A 24,512-nucleotide genomic window follows, 5' to 3' on the forward strand; every position below is an offset into this window, starting at 1 on the left:
ACGTTTTCACGCTTAGAGCTGTCTTAAAGGTGTACAGAAAAGGTCTCTAGAGAGGGACAGGGCAGGGAAATTCTCTAGCGGAGGGTCTGTTTGGTACTTGTTTGTTATGGAGTCTCTGGTGTTTCTCAGTACTGCATCCAGTAATAAATGCTGCCTGTGAAAGCATGGGGACTGCCCTGCCTGCTTATGGAAACAGCTCAGCTCCCATCTCTTTAGTTGCACACCAATATGTAATTGCTTCAGCCTTACAATGAAAGGAAAAGGGAATGAAAGCCGACCAGGAAAATTAAAAAGTTCTCTCTGAAAACCCTAGTGGATGTGCCCGCGGAAACTGACTGAATGTTCGCCTTCTTAATAAAACTGCATTGGTCCTACTGTCATCAATAAGAAAAAATGCTGTCATTCTTCACCTGGATTCAGATGGTTCTTTATGGGGAGATTTTGATAGTAAGTGAGAAACTTGCAGTTGTTGCCAGCAAAATTTCAGACTAAATAATTACAGCTTTAGAAAAGGGTAACTAAATGCCTGATAGTAATTTGTTACTAAGGGGTCACAGTAAGCTTTTCAATAAATGAGGACACCTTTTAAATGGTAGAACACAGGAAGATTAGAGATGAAATTTCACTTTCTTTGCCAGTGAGAAATATGGTCAATCTTTGCCATTTTATTCTGTCTTTTAAGGTAGCTCGGTATTTTATGATGATTTTGGCTAATTCATTGTGTGTAAGACAATTCTATTTCTTCTAGGGGCATAAGAAAAAATGCAACTTCCCAAGACAGTTTTGTTCTGAAATTTGCAACCAAGGAGTACTCCATTTAATTATTTTTCCTAATTTTAATACCAAACTGATAACAATACATGGAAGTTGCTGTAAGTCTGTAGCTGTTCTCTTAAAAATATAAAAACCCAGGAAGTTGTTGCTAATTACTGCTAATATTAATCCCTTAAATGGGCCTTCTCAACAGGACAAAATGGCAAAGTAATGGCTGTTTGCACAGGAGGAAACACATTTTGCCAGTAACTGCTCAGTGTCCCATGCAGCTGTCTAAGAGTCGTGTGTGACACAGGGCCTGTTCTCTGTGACTGGCTGCACTAGTCTTCTAGTCTGAGTAATTGGCTCTGCTCTGCAGGAGACAGACTCTAGCTGGCATTTAACCTCAGACTTTTACCAAGGCACGCAGCTGAGGACTCTAATTTAACATAGCACTGCTTGTCCTGGGATGTGTGAATAAACACCCTTGCGCTGGCTTTGGACACGGCCATTTCAGGTACCTGGGCGCTGCCGCAGCCTGAGACAAGCACTGGCTGCAAGATCTCCCGAGGCAGTGGGTGCTGACAGATCCTCGGGCCCTGCTGCCCATCGCAGCCACGGCACTGTGTGCTTCTGGACGTGGGGCTGTGGCCTTGCAGGTGCTGTGGATGCCTGCCGTCGTCCCGCAGCAGGTAGCAGTCCTCAGGCTTCAAGGTGGGGCTCTGGGGCTGCCATCAGTGTAGGCCCAGCCAGGCTGAGGGCTGCACCTGCCTAGGGCCGCAGCAGCAGGCCACCCATCAGAGCTGTTTTCTGCCTGAAAAACAAGGAAGTATTTCCTCTGCTGATCAGAGTGGCTTTCACTTTGCTGCTTTTTACAGTGATTACGCTTCTCTTGTCTGTTTTTGCTCATTCTAGGCTGAGATAGGCACTACAGTGCCTCTTCCTGATGCACGCTTTGGTAGTGATTTTAAGCACCGCTGTGTTGTATGCAAGTCACTGTTCTAACTCCATTTTAGCTCTCGCTAATTTGGCAATAATGGTAGTCTCCAGAATGGCAATTAGTGAACAAAAGAAGGCTGCACTGTGACCTAGAAACCAGGCTTTCCTTAAACTTGTTTTCTCTTTTTTCTTTCTTCTTTTTTCAGCTACGTTTCAGTCTGCAGGGAATGGAAGCATAAGTTGCCTTACGTAGACACTACTGATGATTCTCTATTTTCCATTTAGGAACTCACTCATCACAATGTCTTAGTTCAGAAATACCTGTGCTCTAGGGTTGCTAAACTGACCACATAGTATTAACATACCATTCTTTCTTGTGATCTTCAAGTCTCTTCAGGTGCGTCAGGATATGGACATACATGCGAAAGTCTTCTGTTCTTATATTGTCCTATTGCTTGTGTTAGTATCTGTGTAAAAAGTTGAAATCTAAAGTATTTTGTACTCTCAAATACAAGGCATTTTGCAAGGCAAGGTCTGTTTCTCAGGATGAGGAAATAACCCCATCCTTAGCATTGGTGCAGACTTGAAAGTAACAAATAGAGCTTGCTATTGCCCATCACTGTTGTTAGGTCTGTAAATCACATGCCATTCCCTCCAAGTCTGAATGAGGATCTCTTCAGAACTAGCTTTAACTTGATGTTATTTTTAGAACAAATTACATTGATTGCATACTGTTTCAAAGGCCTCAAATAATAAAGTACACAATTAAATATACCCATTTAATAATTTTAATTTCACTGTGTGGTTTTATGTGTAAAAACTTAACTATTTTCCAGATGCTTCTGGCAAGGATTTTGGTCCTACCCTGGGATTGAAGAAGTCCAGTTCGCTTGAGAGTCTTCAGACTGCTGTAGCTGAAGTTAGGAAGAATGAACTCCCTTTTCACAGACCCAGGCCCCATGTCATCCGTGGTCGGGGGTGTAATGAGAGTTTCCGAGCTGCCATTGACAAGTCTTACGATGGACCTGAGGATGTAGAAGAGGGTATGTTGCCAATGGTGCTGTTTCAGGGAAACACCTTCATTTAGTATTGCTGAGGGCTAACTTAGTACAATACATAAGCAAGTGATTTAGTCAAATTGAATTTGATCAAATTTGAAAAGCTGCTTATGTCTTGCTGAATGAGAGCTGTCTTTGTAGTACCCCATACCCCATACATACTACCCTTTGTAGTACCCCACTAGGTTTAGTGTAAAGTCTTCACTGATCTCCTCTGGGGCAGGGGTGCGGTGGAGGAATTAGAATTAGAACTCAATCCTTAAATAATTATGTTTTTCAACTTTAAGAAGCAGCTGCCTTCTTCAGATTACACTAAAAATTATCTTGCTTATTTTACGGAGCTGTCTACAATTCCCCTTCAACTAGGAAATTCATTCCCTGGTATAGGCAAGGCAGTGTGTTGATAGCACCCTGCTGCTCATTCATTCTGTCACCATGCTCTTAAAGACCCCATTTTGGAAATAACGTCTCCTTCATCACGAAGCATAAAACTGTGCTTGGATCCTGAGCCCCCAAACAGAAACAACACAGGTCTTCTTCAATCAGGCAGAACAGTTTGTCTATTTCTTCTTCAGCTGTATTAAAGGGGGAAGATTCTAAGGAGTGATGGTTTTATTCAGTTACTACAGTCTCTAGTTGAAGCAAGAATATGATGAAATGTTTGCAACTTGGCATATCAGTTTTCTTGAGCTGGTGGATAAGCCAGATTTCAAGCAGTGTACTGTTTTACCACGTCAGGTTTTCTTGTCAGGATTAATACTCAATAACAAGTCACTATAATAATTCTGTATTTAATTTACAGTAGAACTTTGCTTGAATTCACTAGATATGTTTAGTCTGCTTTTTACATTATTCAATTAAATAAGTATGTTTTGTGAGTCATTTGAGCACCTTCTAGACACCTGTGCTATATTTCATGTGTTTGCATTTTGGTGGCCCCTTACTTATCCCCATTATTTCTTTCTTCTGCAGATGGTTTCTCTGATAAGAGCTCTCACTCTGGTCAAGAAGCTCAGAACATGGAATCTGTCCCTCCAGGGAACCCTGAAATAGAAGATGTTGAAACCAAAGTGAAAAAAGATAAAAAAAACAGAGAGAAAGAGAAGAAAAAAGAAAAGGGCAAAACTAAAATCAAAGAGAAGAAAAGGAAGGAAGAAAATGAAGATCCAGAAAAGAAAAAGAAGAAAGGCTTTGGTGTCATGTTGAGGTATGTCATTTTAAAAAGCAAAACAGCCAGCCATGCTCATTATGACATGTGAAACAAATGGTGCTCTCATAAAGTAGTGGAAAAATTATTTCATTTGGACTCAAAATAATGTTTATGTTATTTTAAAAGAAAGCAGTTTATACTTTTACACCAAACTTGTGGCTGAGGCAGAAGACATTTGGCAGACAAAATGTCTTTTTGTGCCTTTGAAATTCATTCCCATATGCCAGAAAAAAAAAAAATCAAGGTTTCAGGCTTAAAACAAGCATGTGTGTGGGGTGTAGGTTTTGTGGGGAATATTTCTGAGTCACATGTGACCCACTCCCATATTCAGACATTTGCTTCCTCTTCCCTTGCTTGTCTGCTTTCTTCAGAGGCGTTAGGAGAGAGCAGAATTGCTTGTGCTACAATAAACACATGTGATGTTTGCTGCTACTGGAAACTACTAGCTATGGTAAAATCTTTACTTCACAGCTTCAACCATTGTCTGCAGTGGCCCAGAGATTGTTATCCTCCCTTTTTGACACACAATTGTTTGGATTTCCTCCAAACAGTTTTGGCTTTTGATTGGTTTCATGTCTCTGATCAGAGACTAGACAAAACTCATCTCAACATTTCCTTATTGCTGCTGTAGACTTTGGTGATATAGTCACTCTGCTTGCTGTCACCACTGCCTCTGGTACCTGTTCAGTCTGTTGAGTGGAAAAGCATTTAATTTAAGTGATATTTACAGTTAATATACATATGAATGAAATTTAATTGTCTCCTATATTAAGAGGTTATTTGACTATATGTTCATGTGGTTACCTCTGACAAAAATACTGTTAGCTTTAGGACACTGGGCTGATGATTGGGCTCAATGATCTTAAAGGTCTTTTCCATCCCAGCTGACTCTAGAACTGATATTTCCTATCATGCTCTATTTTAGACAAGCCAGTTAAACACAGAAGCCGCACCTGTTGTGTAGGTAAAGATGTATTTAACTTGTAATTAAGAAATTGTTGTGTGGCATCATTCAGTCTGCAGTGATGTTCATTAGGACACTGCTATGTAAGCTCACATTGCAACTCTCTGTTGATATGTCTCTGGAGCTGAATGGTTTGTGCTATACTGACATGAAAACTTTTAGCTGTCTTGCTTCCATATATCATCAAAAGGAATCCATAAATTGAGGAGAGATTTTCAAAAATATACAGGCATCGTTATGTGCCAAACTTGTATGATTTCAGTAGTTGTTAATGTAAGTAAGATGAAGGTACAGTCTGCATTCAAATGGGGCTCTTTAGTAATGCTGGAGAGGCACATACTCACACCTGTGCATTGCACGTGCATTTGTGTTCATACTGCTTAAAGAAATGGGGCTTAACATGGAACTGCAGTCAAAACACTGAATAATTAGGAGAGTGACTTCAGCAGCTCTTTTTGTATATGTACAGCTTTATGTCTGTTTCCATTCATTTTAACTGTTTGGAGTGGATGGGACTGTGAGAAGAGGAGAGGTCTGACAAAAACAGAAGTCTTCTGGTTCGTGTATTGCTAGGAGAATTGATTAAATTTGAAGTGCAAGGTCTATCTTTTGGAAGCATAATGCTTGACCCAGAAAGAGCAGGGGATGACATCAGAATCCAAGGCAAGTGACTGCAGTTGACAAAAAATTCGATAACAATCAATATGCAAAGCTGAGAACAATAGGTTACCATTCTCAGTGATTCACTTTTTCAGATTGTATTTCACATTCTGGTTGTACACAATCTTTACACATCTGTTCCTTTCATACGCGTGTTTTTTATTCCATTTGTCTTCCCAGCCAACAGTGATGGTTGTTAATATTTATTTATGTGTATGGCAACACAAATGCGAATTTCTGTCCCACACCACTGAAAATCTGTACAGAGTCACAGAGATGGTGGGAAGGTGTTATAGAAGAGCTTCTAAGAGCTTTGTAAGAGCAAACAGCTTGGCTAGCATGCTTTTGGAGGTTCTTTGGCCTTGTGAGTGTTTCATTCCAGAATTTACAAAATTGTTTTTCAAAACAAATTTCCTTCATGAGAAAATGGGAGACCTAGGGGACCCCCAGCCATGTCAAAAGTGAAAGAAGGGAAATGACCTGTAAAAGATGGAACAAAGGCAAACAGCATGGCTTTGCAAAAGAATCGGAGGGACCACATGAGCTCAAGAAGAACAAAACCAGACTGGTATTTTTTCAGGGGAAAACTGCTGCTGGTGTTGTGAAAAACAAAAACAGTGAATTTGAACACTTTTTTAAAGGAAAGAATGGGAAAAAAAATCAGTGAAAGGCTTGAACACTGAATAAATGCTAGATTCAAGAGGTATTTTTGACACTGGAGTTTTGCACTGCTGTGAAGAGTGAGGAGACTGTCAGGAGGACTAGAGATGAGACTTTGCAGTAAGAAGGCTTAAATGATCAAGTATTTTAGCAGCACGGATGGAAAGAAACAGCCAGACTTTTTTATGACACAGTAGAGATGAAACTGGCATGTTTTATTGGTAGAACATCTGCGGAAGGAAAAAAGAGGAGCTGTGTATGACAAAGTTGTGAGCTTCTGCAGCAGGCAAGGTGACTACTAATTCTTGGTCGTTTTAAGAGAAAAGTAGAAAGAAGGATTTAGAAACAGATAGAAACTCAGTTTTTGACATGCTGAGTTTAAATTGGAAAGGAAGCCTGCCATAGGAAGCACTGGAAGTGTAAACACCATAAGGGAGCAGAAAGCTGGGTGGAGAAGGAAATCTGTGGCGTGCCTGCCGCAGATGCAGTGGTAGTTGTTTTGTGGTTCCACAAGTGGGACACTTCTCCAAAGTGAGGGACAGGGAGTGCAGCCCCTGCTGGGCTGCCAGGAGAAAATGGGCTCATAAAGCTGGTGGCAGAGGTGTGACAAGGATTTATCTACCTGGGACAGTGCAATACCATGAACTTTTAGTCTGTTCTAATGACTACAGTCATTTGATCATGCTGAGAACCACACTGATATGTTCATATTTCTCATTTTTTCTGGGCTGCTTTGTTCAGAGCTATTTCTTCTCTGCTTGCAGAATTGGGTTGAGGTAAGTCAGGGAGGATCATCTGTGGTGAAAGCTCCCTGGCCAGAAAAGCAACGAAAATGTTTGAACTTTCACCAGAAAGCTCAGTGCTAACGAAGGCACACTGTACTGTCTGCAGAATGGCTAGGAGTCAGATGGGAAAGAGAACTGGAGTCTGATGTAGCTGCTAGAAACATCCCACTTGTCTGTGACAGAGGATTTGTATTATACTATGGTCATGTTTACATCTATATGAAGTTTTATCTTGATGATATATCACTGTGAATTGGGCTTTTTCTGCCTTTAATCAATAGCAAAGCATATCAAGATACTAAGACAAACCCAAGTATTTATCTGTAGTATAAGAAGGGCCTTTAGTCTTTTGTAGCTGAGATTTTTGAACATATTGGAATTGCTTCTGCATTGGGTTTTTGCTTCTTTTTTTCCCTTTTCATTTTTTTTTTTTTTAATTTAACAACAGAAAATAGTAAAGCTGTTAGCAGTTGCTAACAGATTTCACTTAGTGCCTCATCTGTTGCTCAGCTGCTATTTACTTGTAGTTCCTGGTCTTTTTTTTTTTTTTAACACATTTAAAAAAAAAAAAAAAAAAAAGATTGCTTTCCTGCTAAGCTTTTCCTGGATTGAATCTTTATTTAGGTGACTGTGATTCAGGGAGACCATCAGGAAATCATGCTTTTATTTTTGTAATCCTTGTTTTTTTTAAAAAATGTTCTGTTTTATCCAGTATGAACTGGAGCTCCTGGCTGCCACGTGTTAATGACTGCTACACTTGGAGCATGGTTAATGTACTAGAAATTTAAAATGTAGATGACACTGGTTCTTACTGGTTAGTAAAGTCTCTATAATCCAAAGCACTATCTTACAGTGGTGCAGGCTGTGCAGTGGTTGTGGGTTATTTGTTTGGTCCTGATGCGTATATTGCTTGCCTGCCTTAGGATCAAATCTGCATGTGTACTGGTCAGAGAACAACAGAAGCTGATTTGATTAATTGTTTGTAAGTAACATCATTTAAACGAGCGTTACGTTACTTGTTGGTATTTTCTGGCACACTGCACCATCATAGCTTACTAAATAGCGCAACGCCAGACAACAGACGGCAAAGTAAATTGACAGTACTATCATTACTGGAGCTGTAACTAAATCTATACTGCAGTCTCAGAGAAAAGTCACTCTTTAGCATCCATGCTAAACTTGAAACGGATGCGGATGCATCACAGGAGCGAGGTTGCACAGTAAGTAACGCATTACATTCTTGGTTCATCCCTATCTTTTCATCAAGGTGACGGATTCTCTTGGCATGCTAAGCCTTGAGGAGACTGCTGTACCTCAGATGAGCTTCCCTGTACTTCTTTGTGAACGTGTTTTGTATTTTCATGAGCAACAATCTAGGAAAAGAGGGGTTTGGGGCCTTTGGATAAAGGAAGTGTGTAGTGTCACTGGTTTAGAGAGCCTTGTGAGGTGGCTCTGTACGTTGTCTGGAAGGATTCATTAATCCTTTTGTGCAGGGTGGTAGAAGCCCTGATGCTGAGTGCTACCACAAAGTGAATCTAGCCAAGAAGTTAATTTTAAAAGAAAAATTGAAAGAAAAAGTTATTTGTATTCCTTAGTTTGTTTGCTTGTTTGTTTGGTAGTGGTGAGCACTAGATTTTAAATTTGTGATCTCCAGTTACTGCCTTGCTTTGAAATCCTGTGGTGATACAAAGCTTTGAGTTGCTTTGTAAATTAAATTGGAGAAAGGCCGAACCTTGAAATCACCAGGGGAATGTGACCTGTGCTGTGCATTGCGTTGCTGCTCCATATCCTAATCCCATTGCAGTTGTTACAGTCCCGGGGTATAATAAACATAAATCTATGGCTCTCTTACTGCATTTTCCAGATAGGGGATATAAAAAATTCTGGGTAGTTCTTTCAGCTTTATGAGTATAAAGTTAAGTTAGCTAATGGACTGCAGCCACACCAGTGACATTTTAATAGTTCTCTCCCCATAGGCAGAAACCAGTCAGTTTTTTGTGATTAATAAAAATCTATGAGCAGATGTGTAATTGGTGACTCAAATAAAGAGTTTTGTCAAACTGGAGTGCACTTGAAGAACACCCTCGTAGTCTCTATTTCTACACTAGACTCAGTAAACAAAAACCAAAATATTTAAATTAAGGCATTTGACACCTTAACTTTGGTGGTTCACTAATGGACATTTTCAAAACTTGTATAGGTGAGATGTCTGTCCATCACAAATAATGCACATCAACTATAGCTTGCATATTTGTGCACATGTATGTGTACAGGCACGTGAAGAATGCAGAAATAAATGTGCATTTCAGTTGCATTTTGCTTTTTTCTTCTTTAGACGTAGTACGTTTTCTCATGTTATAGTTCATCTTAAATTATTTACTTTCCATTTTACAGTATGAGCCATGAATATTTTATTTTTTGTCCCCGTAATTTGCCAATTTTCCTTTGAGCTAAGTGCATTAGTGATTTTAATTTTTCATTCTAGTTGGAAGACAAAAATGACCCTTTTTTCATTACTACTGTTACAGGTCTGATGCTCAGAGTGATACTTTTTACAACCAGTACTGGTGAGCCTGTAATGGTATTGCAAAGTAGATCGCATAATATACAGATATTGACTTCCATTAGGTACAGCACTACAGCAGCTTATGGGGAACATTTTTTCTGCTCTTTGTTTCCCTGAGAAGGTAAGCACTGAGGAGGAAAAGTTTGCAGTATAATTTTAAAAAAGCAAATAGTAGTGATGTGATTTGATGTAGAGAGGCAGCGCATGTATTTTACTCTGCGTATATGCACACTCCTGTGTATCTATGAATGTTTTAATGTATTTATCTATATACACGTAGCATGCTGAAAATCAATATGGATAGACAGAAGGAAAAAAAGAAAAAAACAACACTGCAAGACTAGATTAAATTGTGATTAATTACGCTAACATAATTTTAGATTATTTTGTCTTCAGTAGTGAAATGATCTGAGATGGATCAAGCATGTGTGTTAGTTACATGGCATCAGTTAATGCGGCAGATCAGTTACTGAGAGGCCTCGACTTCCTTTTGCTTCATATTCCCCATTTCCAAATACATAAATTGGTAAATAAAACTCTTGTTTGCTGTAAAGAGCACAAGGAGGTGAGTGAGATAAGATACTTAATCTAGTTTAAGGTAACTAAAGTTTCTCAAGTATTTTAAAATAAGACAAAGATCTCAATCTGTATATCCCTTTTTCTTTTCCTCCACTGTATCGATTCCTCCTTGGTTGCATTCATAGTCAGACTAAAATAGAGAAAATAAGAGGGTTTTGTACTAAAAATGATCACGTGAACTGCCTACTAAAGGCTTATTTGTTTAATTAAGCATCTGTTCTCTTCTTAATATGCATGCATAAATCTCATTAACATTAGATGTATTGCAAATGCAATGAAAAAGAATAGACCCCTTACTCTCATTACTGAACTTGGATAACAAGATTTATATTTACTTAACAGATCAGAGCAGAAAGTTCCTTCTGACTGTTTGAAAGGACTGGAAACTACAAACTGTTTACAAGGAGCATGCTTTTTGTGAAACACTTGCATGCTCACTTCAAGTTCAAATATCATTATTCAAGCCATTACTAAGATTAAAAAAAAAAAAGAAAACACAGCATACTTAGTCTGTAAGGATTAACTTTGCACACTAAATTCTCAGGTGTGTCTAATTAAACGGTCAGTGTTGACCTCTGGGCATCCCACACCACTAAGATAAAAGTAAATCCTGCTCCTACTGGAAATATGACTGGGTTGTTCGGAAGTGGCAGAATGCCTGTCTCCTCTTGACCAAGATGCCCTTTCAGCAGGAAAAAAAAATCCGAAATAGCAAAGTGTATTCCTGATGGTATCCTTTCATCAGCACCTCTGTGGCAGTGTGTTTATTCTTCATTCACTGTGCTTGTCTGGTAGCTGCTTTAAAATCCGTCTCTTGTCTGAAGATAAAACTTGAATACCAGATTTTCCATCTAAGCTGTGGTACGTTGGGCGTTTCTGTATGTAGTACAGCTGCGTTATGGTCAAAGATCCTAGAGGGCTTGAAGTCATGCTACCTGAGCTGCATTTTAACTAATAAATACCTATTTTGCTCAGGAATATTGTGTGAAGGGAATTCTACCTTGAAACACACAAAAAGATAGCTTTTCTGAGTTTTCTGGTTCAGTATTTCTTGTAACATGAGCTCGGGAAATGGGGGTTCTGTGGTGATGGGGAGACAACTGTTAACAGAGAGATCATACAGAAGAGGCTCCTGACAGGTTCCTTAACTACAGAGTGCTGGCAGGTGCCACTTTAATAGGTATTGCTATTAACAGCCATCTGTAGAGAAAATGAAATGTGCTCATCTCACTGAATTATGATTTATGCCAGACAAAGAAGTCAAACCAAAGTAATATTTATATTATAATGCAGAGTCATTGATTAAATGCACATGGCATCTCAAATCCAGTTGACATTTTAAGTTGAAATGATTGCAGACATGTAGCCATTTATTTAACTATTACTTTAAAAAATGTGTCTCTACTTGTTATTAATAGAAGAAAGTCAGACCTGGCCAATATTTCAATAGGCTGACCTTTTGTTTTGCTGACATATAAAAGGAACAAAGCTCCTTTTGGGTTAGTCGCAATTTCAGACAATATGAAGTATGCTAGCGTCAGAAAAAGCTGACCCCTTTGAGCCACTCTGTCTCCTTCTTCCCTCTTGTTTTCCACACGGGATTTTTGAAAGAAAGTGGGCAAGAGATGGCTTAGGAGATAGGAAAACAGTCTGAGAGCTCATTTCAAGCACCTGCTCTGCTACTGACTTCCTGGGTGACACTGGTCAGCACACTGCCACAGTTATCCTATATCCAAAGCCTAGGCTTTATGCTTATTTAAAATAGCAAGCAACAAACACCCAAGTAAACAAACAAAAACTAGCATTTCCCTGCCTCATCTAATCACTCGTTGGCTAAATGTTTGAAAATTACATATGTTTAAAAACCATTTTGGCTACTTATATAAAAGTACAGCAGGCTTATCGTTTTATTTAAAAAAAAAAAAAGGAGTAAGCTTTCTCGTGATTTTCTCATTTTCTCTAGCTGCTTCTCTGATCTCTAGGGTACTTCCTTCTTTTCCAGATAACTTTTTTTCCAGTGATTCCAATTTTTCTCAATTGTTAATCTCCTGTCACCTGGTCTTCTATTTTCACACAAAATCTCTCTGTTCTCTTTTAACCTTTCCTCTTTTTTATTCATATTCCCATCAATTTTTAGCAAACTTTGTTCTCATTCCTCTGTGGAAGAAGACCAGTGACATAAGCCTAGACCATTTTATAAGCTCCCTCCGCTGCTGTTGCACATTAGCAGGAACTGTTGATGGTACTGGGTTGCACTCTTTTGCTGGTGCTAAGCTGGGCTTCCCTCCTCCTAGCTAGGGATGCTCTTTCCTTCAGAAGGGATGTTTAGAATACAATGGCTCAGAAATAAAATTGACCTTCTGTCTATTACTCTCATTTTATGCCTTCTTGCTAGAAAAAATTGATTTGTCATTTCAAATTTAGCATGGGCAAACCTTTATTTCCTCTGCCAACTGTTTCTTTATATTTTCTTTCACTGTCATCATGGAAACCTTCCCCTTTCCGTAAAAGGGATGCTGCCTGGGATGTCATCTTGCAGCAAACTTAAACTCTTCCAGTGAGGCGTTAGAAAACCTTCTCTCTTCTTGCCCAGCGCTGAAGACCTCACAAAAGAAACCATGAAGCTTTTTTCCCCTCTGCTTGCACTTGTATCAACTGGTTGTCTCCAGATTATTCCTCTCTGTTGTGGATCAGGGTGCTGGGCTGCTCTTCTGACTGCTCTTGCCTGCCTGTCAGCACAGCACGTTCAGTTCCTTCCGTTTGCTGTGCATTAACAGACCAGTGTGGTGACACTGCTCTGAGCAACTGTTAAGAGCAGCCAGCCTGTCCCAGCAGCACATTTCCTACTAGAGCATATATCGGCAGAAAGTACATGCACAGCCATGCCTGAGATTTGTCCCTGCTGTAGAACTTGCGCTGTGTGTGCAGATGTTGGCAGGACTGAGTGAGGGGATAGGAAAGCTTTAGGTCCCTTCCACCCCAGTTCCCGCTTTCTGTGCCTGAACACCATCAGTACAAAAGATAAGTGCTGTACAGCTTCCTGCAGTGGCTGTTTGGTTGTGCCATTCCAGCCCCACCCTTCCCATTTTAATGGGATTTTATAGGAAGAAAATGCGGAGGTGCAGGATTGACCATCACCCGGCGGTTCCTGTTCACTTCAGCTGCAGCTTTAACTCCATCTTCTCTTCACCTTCACCCTCTGGCTGTGACAATACTTGCTTGTCTCCTGGTTTGTGCCACTCTCTCTGCCGTTCTCTACTCAGCGCTCCACCCTCGGCTCTCTCTTGCCATAGCTGTTGCCCTGTTGGTGCAGAGCCCTGTCTGATAGCTCTGGCAGAGCTAGTTCAGATGGGCTCTGCCGCCTGTCACTTCTGCTCTGCACCTCATCATGAGGAGACACTGCTGATTTCTCAGTGGTCACAGTGCTGCATGACGTTTGTCGTAGGAGTTGATGATGCTGTCACAGAAGAATGTACATCCAAAGAACACTGCCCTGCTTCTTTCATTGAACTGAAATGGCTTCACTAGTGTCTTGCCTTGGGCGTGGGGGGTTTGGAAGAATTTGCTTTTTTTTTTTTAGTTGTTTTTGAAAACTTCTTAGTCAAAAATCAGGATGTAGTCTTCCTTTTCCTTTTCTGGTCTTGCAACTTCCAACTTTTTTTTCTACCTTAATTTTTGTAGTAGCTGGGGGGAATCAGTGAAGAATTAATAAAATGGAACTTCTACAAATACAAAGTGTTAAACAAATGCTGATGTGATGAAGACCAGCATTCTTTGTGTGTGTCTGTACTTATGAGAGACTATGAGATATATTGCTATGACGCCATTAGTTTAGAAGCAAAAAATAAAAATAGACAGGTTGGACTCGATGATCCTTGTGGATCCCTTCCAACTCAGGTTATTCTATGATTCTATGAAGTCTTAACAGTTGACTCCCAAGGCAAAATTTTGTCTGTCTCTGTGTATGCATAGTACAAAATAAAGAGAGCAGTTAAGTATCTACAGTAGTTTAACTTCAGTATTAGGTTTGAAATAAGGAACTGGTTGCCTGCACCATTCATTGCCCTATATCTGAAAACAGTGAATACCTGGTGGTAATGTGTGATTAGAATTGTAAAGCTGTTTTCTGGTGATGGAAGACCGTGAGTGTTTTGTGCTGTTTTTTTTTTTCTTAGCTGAAGAACCACAGTGAGTAATGAGTCAGGCACTGATCATTCCACCTCTGTCGGCTTTTTGTTTGGCTTTTTATCCTCTTATGTGGAAGTCTGTATTACAGTAGCTTAGTGTAACAGACATCGTAATGTTCTGTTTTTAATTGAAATTAGATTGAGGAAATAAACAACTCAAAGAAGTTAGCTTCCTTTTTTTTTTTTTTTTTTTTTTTTTTTCCTCCAAATATGTTTTCTATCTCCTCTTCTGCATTTGAAAGTGCTTGTTTCCATTCCAAAGCTCTTGAATTGTTCTGCCTCCCTAACAGATAATGAGGAAAGATTGTCAAAGGAGCTCACATTCATTCATTTAGGCTGCTTAATGACACATGTTTTTAAATTATTGATTTATGTCTGTTTGTGTTGATGCAGTCTGCACAGTAAAATATAATTCTGAATATAAGAGGTTTGTAAAAATGTGAAGATTTTGCATAACCAAAAATACACTGCTCTTGAGAAAAAAAAAGCTTCAACTTTACAGCCTTTACTGTGAGAAGAACAACAGCAGAGCAACTTACTTGATCTATGTTATTCTCAAAGAAATTAACAAATCTTTCTTTTAGGAAGGCAAGTTGTTGTAAGTGTTGCTAAAGGTTAGTGTGGCTCTTCATCTCTGAAGATCTCTGCCTCAACTATTGTGGGTTTTTGTGTGTGTGTGTGAATTCCTATTTAGACTATTTTAACTTGGTTGTCTTTTATTGCTTCTCAAACCATTATTCATCTGTAACAGCAGGGAGTGCTCTAGGCAGGTTCAGGCAGAGCTTGAGGAGCTCTGGGTTTGAGAAATGATTTGGGAAGCAATGTAGAGGAATTTCTAGGTAGAGCTCTGCTTTGAATTCCATCTGCCTATGAGCAGTACTATTAGCCACTTTGTTTCTGCATGGAACATACTTCGTAATTTGAGTAATTACACAGTAGAAGTTGTGTTTATTTATCTGTAGTAAGTGCTGAGGATGTTTGGTAAGACCGTGATGAGACCTGTAAATCTTACAGAGCGGGTTCTCTGTCAACTGCATAATTTGCCTGTGGAGTGTGTTGCACCCACTGAGTGGTGAAAACTGATTTGGCATGCAAGCTTGCTAATTCTGAGTGGATAACTGGCTTTAGTCTCCAGTGCTGTAATAAAGCGGATTTGATTTTATTGAATGTCTTGCATGGCTATTACTATTAAAAATCTGTGTTGTAGAGATATTTTTGGTGTTTTACAAAGACTCACAACATGCATGTTTCTGCATGTTAGTGGGGTGAAAAGAAGCCAGCTACCCTACAATATACATACTTTATTGCTCTTGGTAAAATCACACTGAGTTTCAGGCGGTCTGAAGCATGCTATGAGAAATATTCCAATAGCAGCATATTTATTTAATTCATTCCGAACATTTATTCTGGCTTAAATACCAGTTTCCACTATCTTGTTGGGGGCACTCAGAATGGAAAGAATGAGTCTAATCTTTTTTGGTTTTAGGCTAGAGTTTAAAGAAATTGAAAGATGATGATCCTGTCACGGTGAGAAGGATCACCGCTGGCAGTAGACCTGCTGCACAAAACTTATGCTATACCATAAACTGCTGTCCATGCACTTCTGCACAATTGAAAGTGGAGCACAGACAAGATGATCTTTCACTGTTACCCATAAGCCTAGAGTAGAAAATAATCTGAGAGTTGAGGTTTTGAATAACTGAATAGTTAAGATTTACCTCAGTGGTTTAATAACTTACTGAGGCCTCAGTCCAGCAGAGGGCAAAGCAATAAACCACAGCTGCATCATATACCTTTCTGTCTTTTTCACTTCAGATCTTTACCTTTACTATTTTTAACTGTTATTTGTATTCTTGTGTTTTTATGGAACTGTTAAATTAGCACATAAATCTTTTGGAGTATTATATAGTTAATTTCCAGAATATTGAGTAAAGACTGGGTCTCTTTCTTTGACAGGCTATTTTTGTCTCTATAATGAGAACAGCAAAAGGTTACAAGAGGAGGTGGTGGATTTACATGGGTACTATAAATACTCAGAGGAGGGGAGCAAGGAGGTGCTAAGCTAAAAAGAGCTTCTTTTCAGTAGTCTCATTGCAGAGCTGTGCATCTTTAAGGGCGTGGATGGGCCCTAACGTACTGAAACAGCCCACATCTTGAGCATTTAACAGAGCAATTGTACTCATTGTGTCATGGAATACCAAGACCGTTTATTGATCTTGGCCATTGGTTTATTGTCTTTCTCAGTCTTTGTTTATTTTGTGTACATCAGCCATTCACTGAGTACCTTGGGACACAAATTACATATAATGGATCCAATTTACTGATCAGCTGTTAAGTCAGTTTCGCAAGACTGCTTGCCTTTGATAGCTTAGGCTTCTGTTGACTTTGATACCGTATTAATTGCAATAGTCTTATTGTAATAACAAAAGCTCCATATAAAGTTCTGGTGTAGCACTTCCAGGTAGTTGACAGCTTGCTGAGTTTGTACTGTCATTAACTCAAACAGGCTTCTTTGTGGGGAATTTTACATCTTATTGTTAGAACGTGTCAATCTATTTGAAATTGCCTGTTCTCTTGTGCAGGGAGAAACCTGTGTCCATGGGGCCTAATATCGTTTTTCTGGCAGCACTTAGATTGGCTCCATCCTTAAGTTACACAAAGCCAAATGCAAAATTATATTGAACAACCAGGTTTCAGCTTAATGATGTAAGAAAATCACCATGGAAGGCAGATACAGTCCCAAAATAAGCCTACAAATACAAATGTTAGTATGGGAATCTGTGAATTGGGGAAAATTTCATATACAGCAGTGATCAGAGGAGAAAAATTTAAGATACTATATTTTGTTTGCAAAATGTCATGCTACTTTATAAGGTTAAAGGAGAAGTTTGTAAGTGAAGCACTGAGCTAGAGATTTGCATTCCATTGGTAAATATTGAATTAAAATAAGCTTTGAAGAGTAATACCAAACACACAACATGCAGCCAACAACAACGTAACCCCCTTAGGTTGGTGGCTTTTCAGGCGCCCAGTTTCAAAGGCTGACTGCTGACAAGAGGGAGCATCCAAAATGAAACATCAGGGAGGAGGAAAAAAAAAACACCCTTGAAAGTAACTTAAATTGATACAGTGTCTGCGTGAAGATAATTAAAGCCACAAGATGTAATTAAAATCGCCAAATGGCTGTTGTTACCAAACACGAGGCAGTGGGGCTTGAACAGAATTCCTCTGAGCGTGTATGGTGAGCAGGATAAGAAAAAGAACAATTTTACTTTTTTTACTTACAATTTCATCAGCTATAAAGGAAAGTATCTTCTGAAGAACAGCCCAAGCTGTGGTCATTTTTCAAGGCTCCGCATGCCTAGTTTTTAGGATAACCAAATGCTCTATAAAAGCATCTTGTGATCAATTGCATTGAATGGCACAGACAAGTTTCATTGAATCAACACAGATGACAATCTGTTTGAGCACAGCAAGATTGTTACAGACCTTTAATATTGCAGTTTCGGTTCAGTATCTGCCCATTTCTGAACTTATAATAATAATTATGCTGGTCTCTTGGGAAAACAAAACTGTATTAGCGTCAATATACTGTAGCAGTTCTGAAATACAACAAAGAAACCCAAGAGAGTACTGTAGCAAGCAGGTTTGTTTTGAAGCACTGCAAAGATTTGTGCATTTCAATGACAAGAATTGCAGAAGCTCCATCTAGATGTGCCCAACCAGTGAGGAGACTGAGAGTAAAAGTGTTTTTTGTTTCATGCAAAAGTGGAAGGAATAGGGATCAGCTGCACAAGTGATCAGATCTGACTGCAGAAAATGAAATAGCAATACCAACTGAGACAGAGCAAGTGCTCAGAGGGGAAGAGTTTGGGAACCTAAGAAAACAACGATTATTTCAAAATAGTGGAGAGCATCCTGTCTTCAGGATGAAGAAAAAAACAGCAGACATTTCAAAGGGATGTGGATTGGTTTAAATCACAAAAAAACATAGTGGCTTTGTGACAAAATTTTCCAGACCTGAGTCAAAGCCTGTTGAACTGTCTGGAAATTTTGCATTGGATATGGCTGTGTATATCTTTGAGATTGAAATGAGCCTCTCTACAGTTGTTACGAATGCTTTTTTTTTTTTTTTCTTTTCTTTCCTGTAGAGTGCAAGGATGTAGGCAAATTAACTTCAGTCCCAGTTCTGTGTGGAGTTTTTCAGAATGTTTTTCAGACTTTGTCTTGGAAAGCCTACTTCGAAACAGAGAGCTCGCAAGGTCCCGTTCTTCCCTGAAGAGTGAATCTAAAGACAGCATTTGAAGTTTCTGTTTCTTTCATTAACTCAGTGTTAGTTGGTGTGAGGTTTTTGTTGTTTTTGCTTCAGAAGTACGTTTCAGTAGATAATTCTGAAAGCAGTTATCGAAACTTAAAGATATTCCTACTACTCATTTACTGTCGCTGGTATGCAAAGGTTTCTGAGATGGAATTCTGCCTTTAGCTATGTCTTTACAATGCCATTCTTTAGGACTTGTGTTTCATGAGAATGATTCCAGATAAAATTTAGCCCAGCAATTAAAGAAAAAGAATTAAGCTGTTGTCCATTAGTTTGGCTGATGGTTATGGGCTAAAAGGAGTGAAGAGTAGGAGAAACTTAGTTTATTTCTGTAAATTCTGAATACTGTGAATGTCTGAATTCCCATTTGAAGCAGATCTGCTAAGGACTATTTCTGTCCTGTAGCAGTCAGTTTTGAGTAGGGAAGGAAATGGATTTTCTGTTCTTGAGAATTGTAAGATTCAGTGAACATTTTTCTTGAAAGCAGACAGCAGTTCAAAACCTCAAACATTTCTCACAGGCTAATTCTGAAAAAGGTTGGATCAGTTAAAAATAATTATTTTTACTCACAGTTTTCATTTCTAGAACATTTTAATAGATGGATGTTAATCTGAAGAGTTGCCTTAGTTAAAATCCCAAATAGCTTGTTGTGACAATGCACAACTTAACAAATATGAAAGTAAGATACCAATTTGTGATGTTGCTGAGAAACGAAGAAAAATTACATACCAAACAAAAGTACAGTCTGCTGGCTTAATGAAATATGTTAGTCTAGAAAAGAGAAATGTTTTTTATAGTACGTTCGAAAAAGGATCGTGAACCCAAGGTGTAACACCATAAAAAGGTGTGCATGATGTGACTGAAAAATGTAACCTCTTTTGTAAAGTCATCACTACTATTAATTCTAAAATCTAGCCTGTGACACGAGCAGAACATGGAGAGTAGCTAAAAAGAAAACAACTCATTATCCAGAAATATATGTGATAAACTTCTGATAAAGTGCTGCTAGGAGGAAAAGAAGGTGATGGCCAGCCAAGTGCCTGCAGTGTTCAGAGGAAAAAAAGAAGCCTGCTCCAAGTAAAACCAAATATCATGTGCTAATAGACAGCTTCATAAGAAAGCCACTCAGCAGATTTAGCTGAAAGGTTATAGGATGAAAATGAGCAATAAAGAATAATGGCAACTTTCCAGGAGTGGAGAGTATAGTAAATGTGAAAATCAAGGCATACCTTTGCCTTCCTTTGTGCCTCTTATTAGTTAAAAGTAGAGCTGATGCTGTGCCTTCTTCCATTAAAGAGAAAGGGATGCTAATTTAACAGCTTCGCAGTGGTGCTCTGCCCTCCGGTCCCCCTGCCCCCATCCCACACTCAGTCCTGCTGCTGTAGAGGCAGGGCAGGAGGCACTCTCTTCCCATTGCCACCTGCATGCTGTGCCTGCCCTGCTGCACTGTGCCCTGTGCTCTGCTTGTGGGGGCCCTGTGCACCGAGCCAGTGAGAGCTCATGTCTGGCACATTCAGGCAGAAGAAGGAAAGGCCTCGCGAAGGAGCCCTTCCCATCCCTGCAGGGAAACCCACTGTGTAATATGAATGAAGGAAGGAATACAGTTAGACATTACATTTCAGGTGTCTGTAGAAGGCTAAACAAAATATGTAATTGTTTTCATTCCTCTCCTTTAAGCTGCACAGCATCAGCTTTCAGATTTCCTTTGTCCATGCCAGCCAAAAATGTTCTTTCTCCACAGTCTGCCTCTTAGAAGTCCTGATACAGGACTTTCCTTTGTCTTAACTTGTTTCCATTTGTGTCCAGATACGTATGCCCTTCTCAGCTTGTTTAAAAATGAAAGTTGGCGTTATGCTTGTTATTGTTCAACTATATATAAAGTGAAACAGATTTTCAAAAATCATTTACAGAAGATTTGCTGTGACTATTGACATTTTCTGACAACCTAATTTTTCTTTTAGGCCTTCCTCTCTCTTCCCACCTCTCCCCACCTTCCAAATTCTACTCTGCAAACAGCAGAAATATATTTGGGAAAGTGAAAAGGTTATGAATCAAACTTTTGAGGTATTTTTTAATTGACCCCGTGTAGACATTTAGATGGAGCTGATAGAAAGGTTGCAGATGGTCTGTATTAAAAAGTCTCTTTATATTAGATGATGCTGTGTCCTGCATCTAATGATTGAGTAGTCTCCTGTGGAAACATGCATTTACCCATAGTATGTAAGCAGCAAGTTTAGTTCTGTACATATTTCATCTGTTACTGGATTAACTTGAAAAGTCCCTGGGTAACCAGATCCCCTGGATAGAAGGACTGGTCTGATGTTTGTTTGATACAGAACTTTTATTTTTTTAGTACAAAAACTTAACAATTGTGTTCTGAAATGCAGCCACTGCTATTTCATTTAACTCTATGCTATGTGACCTTAAGAACCTAATGCAGACTTAGTGTCAGTTATGGTTTTCATAGCTTGCATCATGCTACATTGACTGTTGTGTGGCAGGATGTTTTTGTTTGGTCGTCTTGTTTCGTTTTGAGGTTTTCTTGGTGTCTGTATTTCAGTACTTACTGTGAATGGAAAAACAGTATTAAGCAAAACCAACCATGTGTTTGCAGTTTCATTAGAAGCAGTTTCATTCATTAGTCTGTAGAACTCAATAGTACTGATATTTTCAGCCTTTAGAGTAAAACTGTGAACTAGGATTGAGTTTCAAGCTAGAGAATGGCTAACTTCAATTCCTTTTGAGGGCTTGGTTACAGGATGGCCCTTACAATGTAATTGCAAATCAATAATACCGTGTACAGTTTTACTCATGAAAATATGATCATTTCCTTAAGAAAAAAGAATTCATTTTTAATGTTGTAGGCTTTTAATAGTGAGTGACTGAATTATCTCTGTAATTCATTACCCTCTCAGCTGTTAGATGAATGGGATATGTTAAGGTTTGTCATTATTCTCCATGGTGGCATGGAGAAGAGGCTGGGGATTTAAATGGCTTGCCACTGCATGGGCTATAGACATGCTGATGACTTGCTGTGAGATTGCTTTTAGTTCCAGGATCTCTCGTGCTTCAGAGTATAATGCATTCAGTCGCCATGATGAACAAAGACTTCTGATGGTCTGTATAGGTATACTAGGAGTGAAATAGAACAGAAATAGCAAAGAATGAGAGTAAAATGGTGTTTTATTCTACAAATGACTAGCTGAGCATTGACAAAAAGTAATGAATTTATGTCAGGAGGAAAGCAAATACAATAGGTGGAATATTATATGGCATCTGTATGTGAGTGTATATGAAGATATATAATGTGAAATACAGTATAATCTTAATGTTATTACGTACATACTTATGACTGCACTGGCTCATTACCCATTGCATCAAGGATGCTCAAGTGTTTATTATGCTATTTACCAAATTATAGCTATTTCCTGAGCAGCCGGCCTCTGCTGAATACTTGTATTCTGTCCATCTTTAATAATGAAGCCTGCACTTCAGGCAGAAACATAGCCTGGCAATGATCAGCAGGAAATAAGAGAGAAATTGGTAATTTCTTTAGCTTTACTGTTTTATGTTGTTTATTTGCATCTCCCAAGTATTTGTTTAGGGAACTTGAGCAGTGTAGGGCAGACAGCTGATTTTTAGTGGATGTTTCAGTGGGCTGAAGAGCAAACAGATCTCTGCTAAGTTTTATATAGTGTTTTGGTTTTCAGATTTATCTACTCTGTCTTGGGGAAGATGTTGCAATAATTGTAATAAAAAATGTCAGTATGCTATTGTATAAGCACCTGTTACTTATTGCAACATCTGAGTGAATAAATAAGATTATGTATATAAATAAAATGGCTTTAGGACATAAAAGGAGTCACAAGAGATTTTAGATATACAGACTGTTCTGTTGTTGGTGGACAGTTTGGGCTGATATCTGAGCAACGAAGTCCTCCAAATGCCTTTTGAAGATGGATTCTGCCATTGCCATCCTGCTGAGCATGAGGGTGACTTGGCTGATAGCTTGTCCAGGCTCACATCTGAAACTTCTCTCTGCCCCGTGGAAGGGCCCAGGCACATGGGGGCTGCCCACCTCTGACCAGGTAAAAGGCAAGATTGCTACGTAAGGCGGCATGGGAGGTACATTTGTGCAGTTCAGGACAGATGAGGAAAGATGGTTGCTGGTGGCTGATTGAATCTAGCTGTCTAGGACTGGTTTTGCTTTCTACAGGCCTTAAAACACAGTGGGAGGATAAGGCTGTCACTCTGTTTACCTCGTTGTTTTACGAAAGCAGCCTGATAACAGACAAGAACCTCATCCTATCAACAGGAATTTATTGGTTAATAAATTAAGAGACCTTTAGCTGAGGGAAGAGAAACCTACGACTAAATACATGTAGATTTCTCAGTCTATGTTCAGTCACAAGTAACTTTACACTGAAAAGTAATAATCTTAATACACTGTAATACATTGAAAATAATAATCTTATTCCCCTTTTATTAAGGCCTGAGTAGTTAATGGGATATTAGAGTTCATTCAACAATTTATTGTGGTCATTGCATCTATGTGTTAAGTTCTTCAAAAATAGGGTTTTTAAAATGTCTTAGAGCTATTTTAAAAATCCATTTCGCTTCCCACTGTTTGTGGTGGTGTAATTTTTACTTTTTTTCATTTCATTCTTGGACAGTATGCAAGTCAGTTGCACATCCTGTCTTCCTTGCTTTATAGAGTTGCTCCAAAGCTTTAACTTTGCTCAATAAAGCAGAGCTCATACATAAATTTGATTTTATTTCATTTTAACATTTAGAAAATATCCCCAAAATTGCTTAAGAAGGCTGTTCAGAATATAAGCGTTGGCTTAATTCACAGAATCACAGAGTAGTGAGGGTTGGGAGGGACCTCAAGGATCATAAATCTCCAACTCCCCTGCCACATACTGGGCCACCAACCACCACATTTAATGCTAAACCAGGCTGCCCAGGGCCCCATCCAACCTGGCCTTGAGCACCTCCAAGGACGGGGCATCTGGGTAAAGAATTTCCCCCTGATGTCTGACCTAAATCTCCCCTCCCTCAACTTAAAACCATTTCCCCTCATCCTACACATATCAACCCTTTTGAAGAGTTGATTCCCCTCCCCTCTGTATGCTCCCTTTAGGTATTGAAAGGCTGCAATGAGGTCACCCCGCAGCCTTCTTTACTCCAGGCTGAACAAGCCCAGCTCCCTCAACCTGTCCTCATAGGGGAGGTGCTCCAGTCCCCTGGTCATCCTAGTGGCCCTCCTCTGGGCCCTCTCCAACAGCTCCCTGTCTTTTTTGTATTACGGGCTCCACACTTGGACACAGTATTCCAGATGGGGCCTCACAAGAGCAGAGTAGAGGGGGACAATCACCTCCCTGTCCCTGCTGGCCATCCCTCTTTTGATGGAGCCCAGGATACCATTTGCCCTCTGAGCCGCAAGAGCACACTGTTGGCTCATGTTAAGTTTTTCATCTATCAGGACCCCCAGGTCCTTCTCCACAGGGCTGCTCTCAAGGACCGCTCCTTCCAGCCTGTACGGATGCCTGGGGTTCCTCAGGCCCGAATGCAAAACTTTGCACTTTGCTGCGTTGAACCTCATCAAGTTCACCCGGCCCACCTTTCTAGCCTCTTGAGGTCCCTCTGAATGGCATCCCTTCCTTCAACCGTGTTGACCACACCGCTCAGCTTGGTGTCATCAGCAAACTTGCTGAGGGTGCACTCAATTCCTACATCGATGTCATTGATAAAGAAGTTGAAGAGCACCGGTTCCCAGACAGACCCCTGGGGGACACCGCTCGTTACTGGCCTCCACCTGGACATGGAGCCA

The 24,512-nt window shown here is 39.6% G+C and overlaps 1 protein-coding gene across 6 annotated transcripts in view; it reads left to right on the forward strand.

The window, feature by feature from the left end:
• Positions 1-24,512, forward strand: part of PARD3B (par-3 family cell polarity regulator beta) — a 753,023-nt gene that overhangs the window by 610,775 nt on the left and 117,736 nt on the right. For all 6 annotated transcript variants that reach the window (XM_052674691.1, XM_052674692.1, XM_052674688.1 and 3 more), the window contains 2 exons: positions 2,529-2,735; positions 3,723-3,957. In XM_052674691.1, coding sequence (XP_052530651.1) covers positions 2,529-2,735; positions 3,723-3,957 — 442 coding nt within the window. The remainder of the gene's footprint in view (positions 1-2,528; positions 2,736-3,722; positions 3,958-24,512) is intronic.

Source organism: Tympanuchus pallidicinctus, unplaced genomic scaffold (assembly GCF_026119805.1).
Source record: "Tympanuchus pallidicinctus isolate F22 unplaced genomic scaffold, pur_lepc_1.0 scaffold15, whole genome shotgun sequence".
In the NCBI taxonomy this organism is placed as follows: Eukaryota; Metazoa; Chordata; class Aves; order Galliformes; family Phasianidae; genus Tympanuchus; species Tympanuchus pallidicinctus.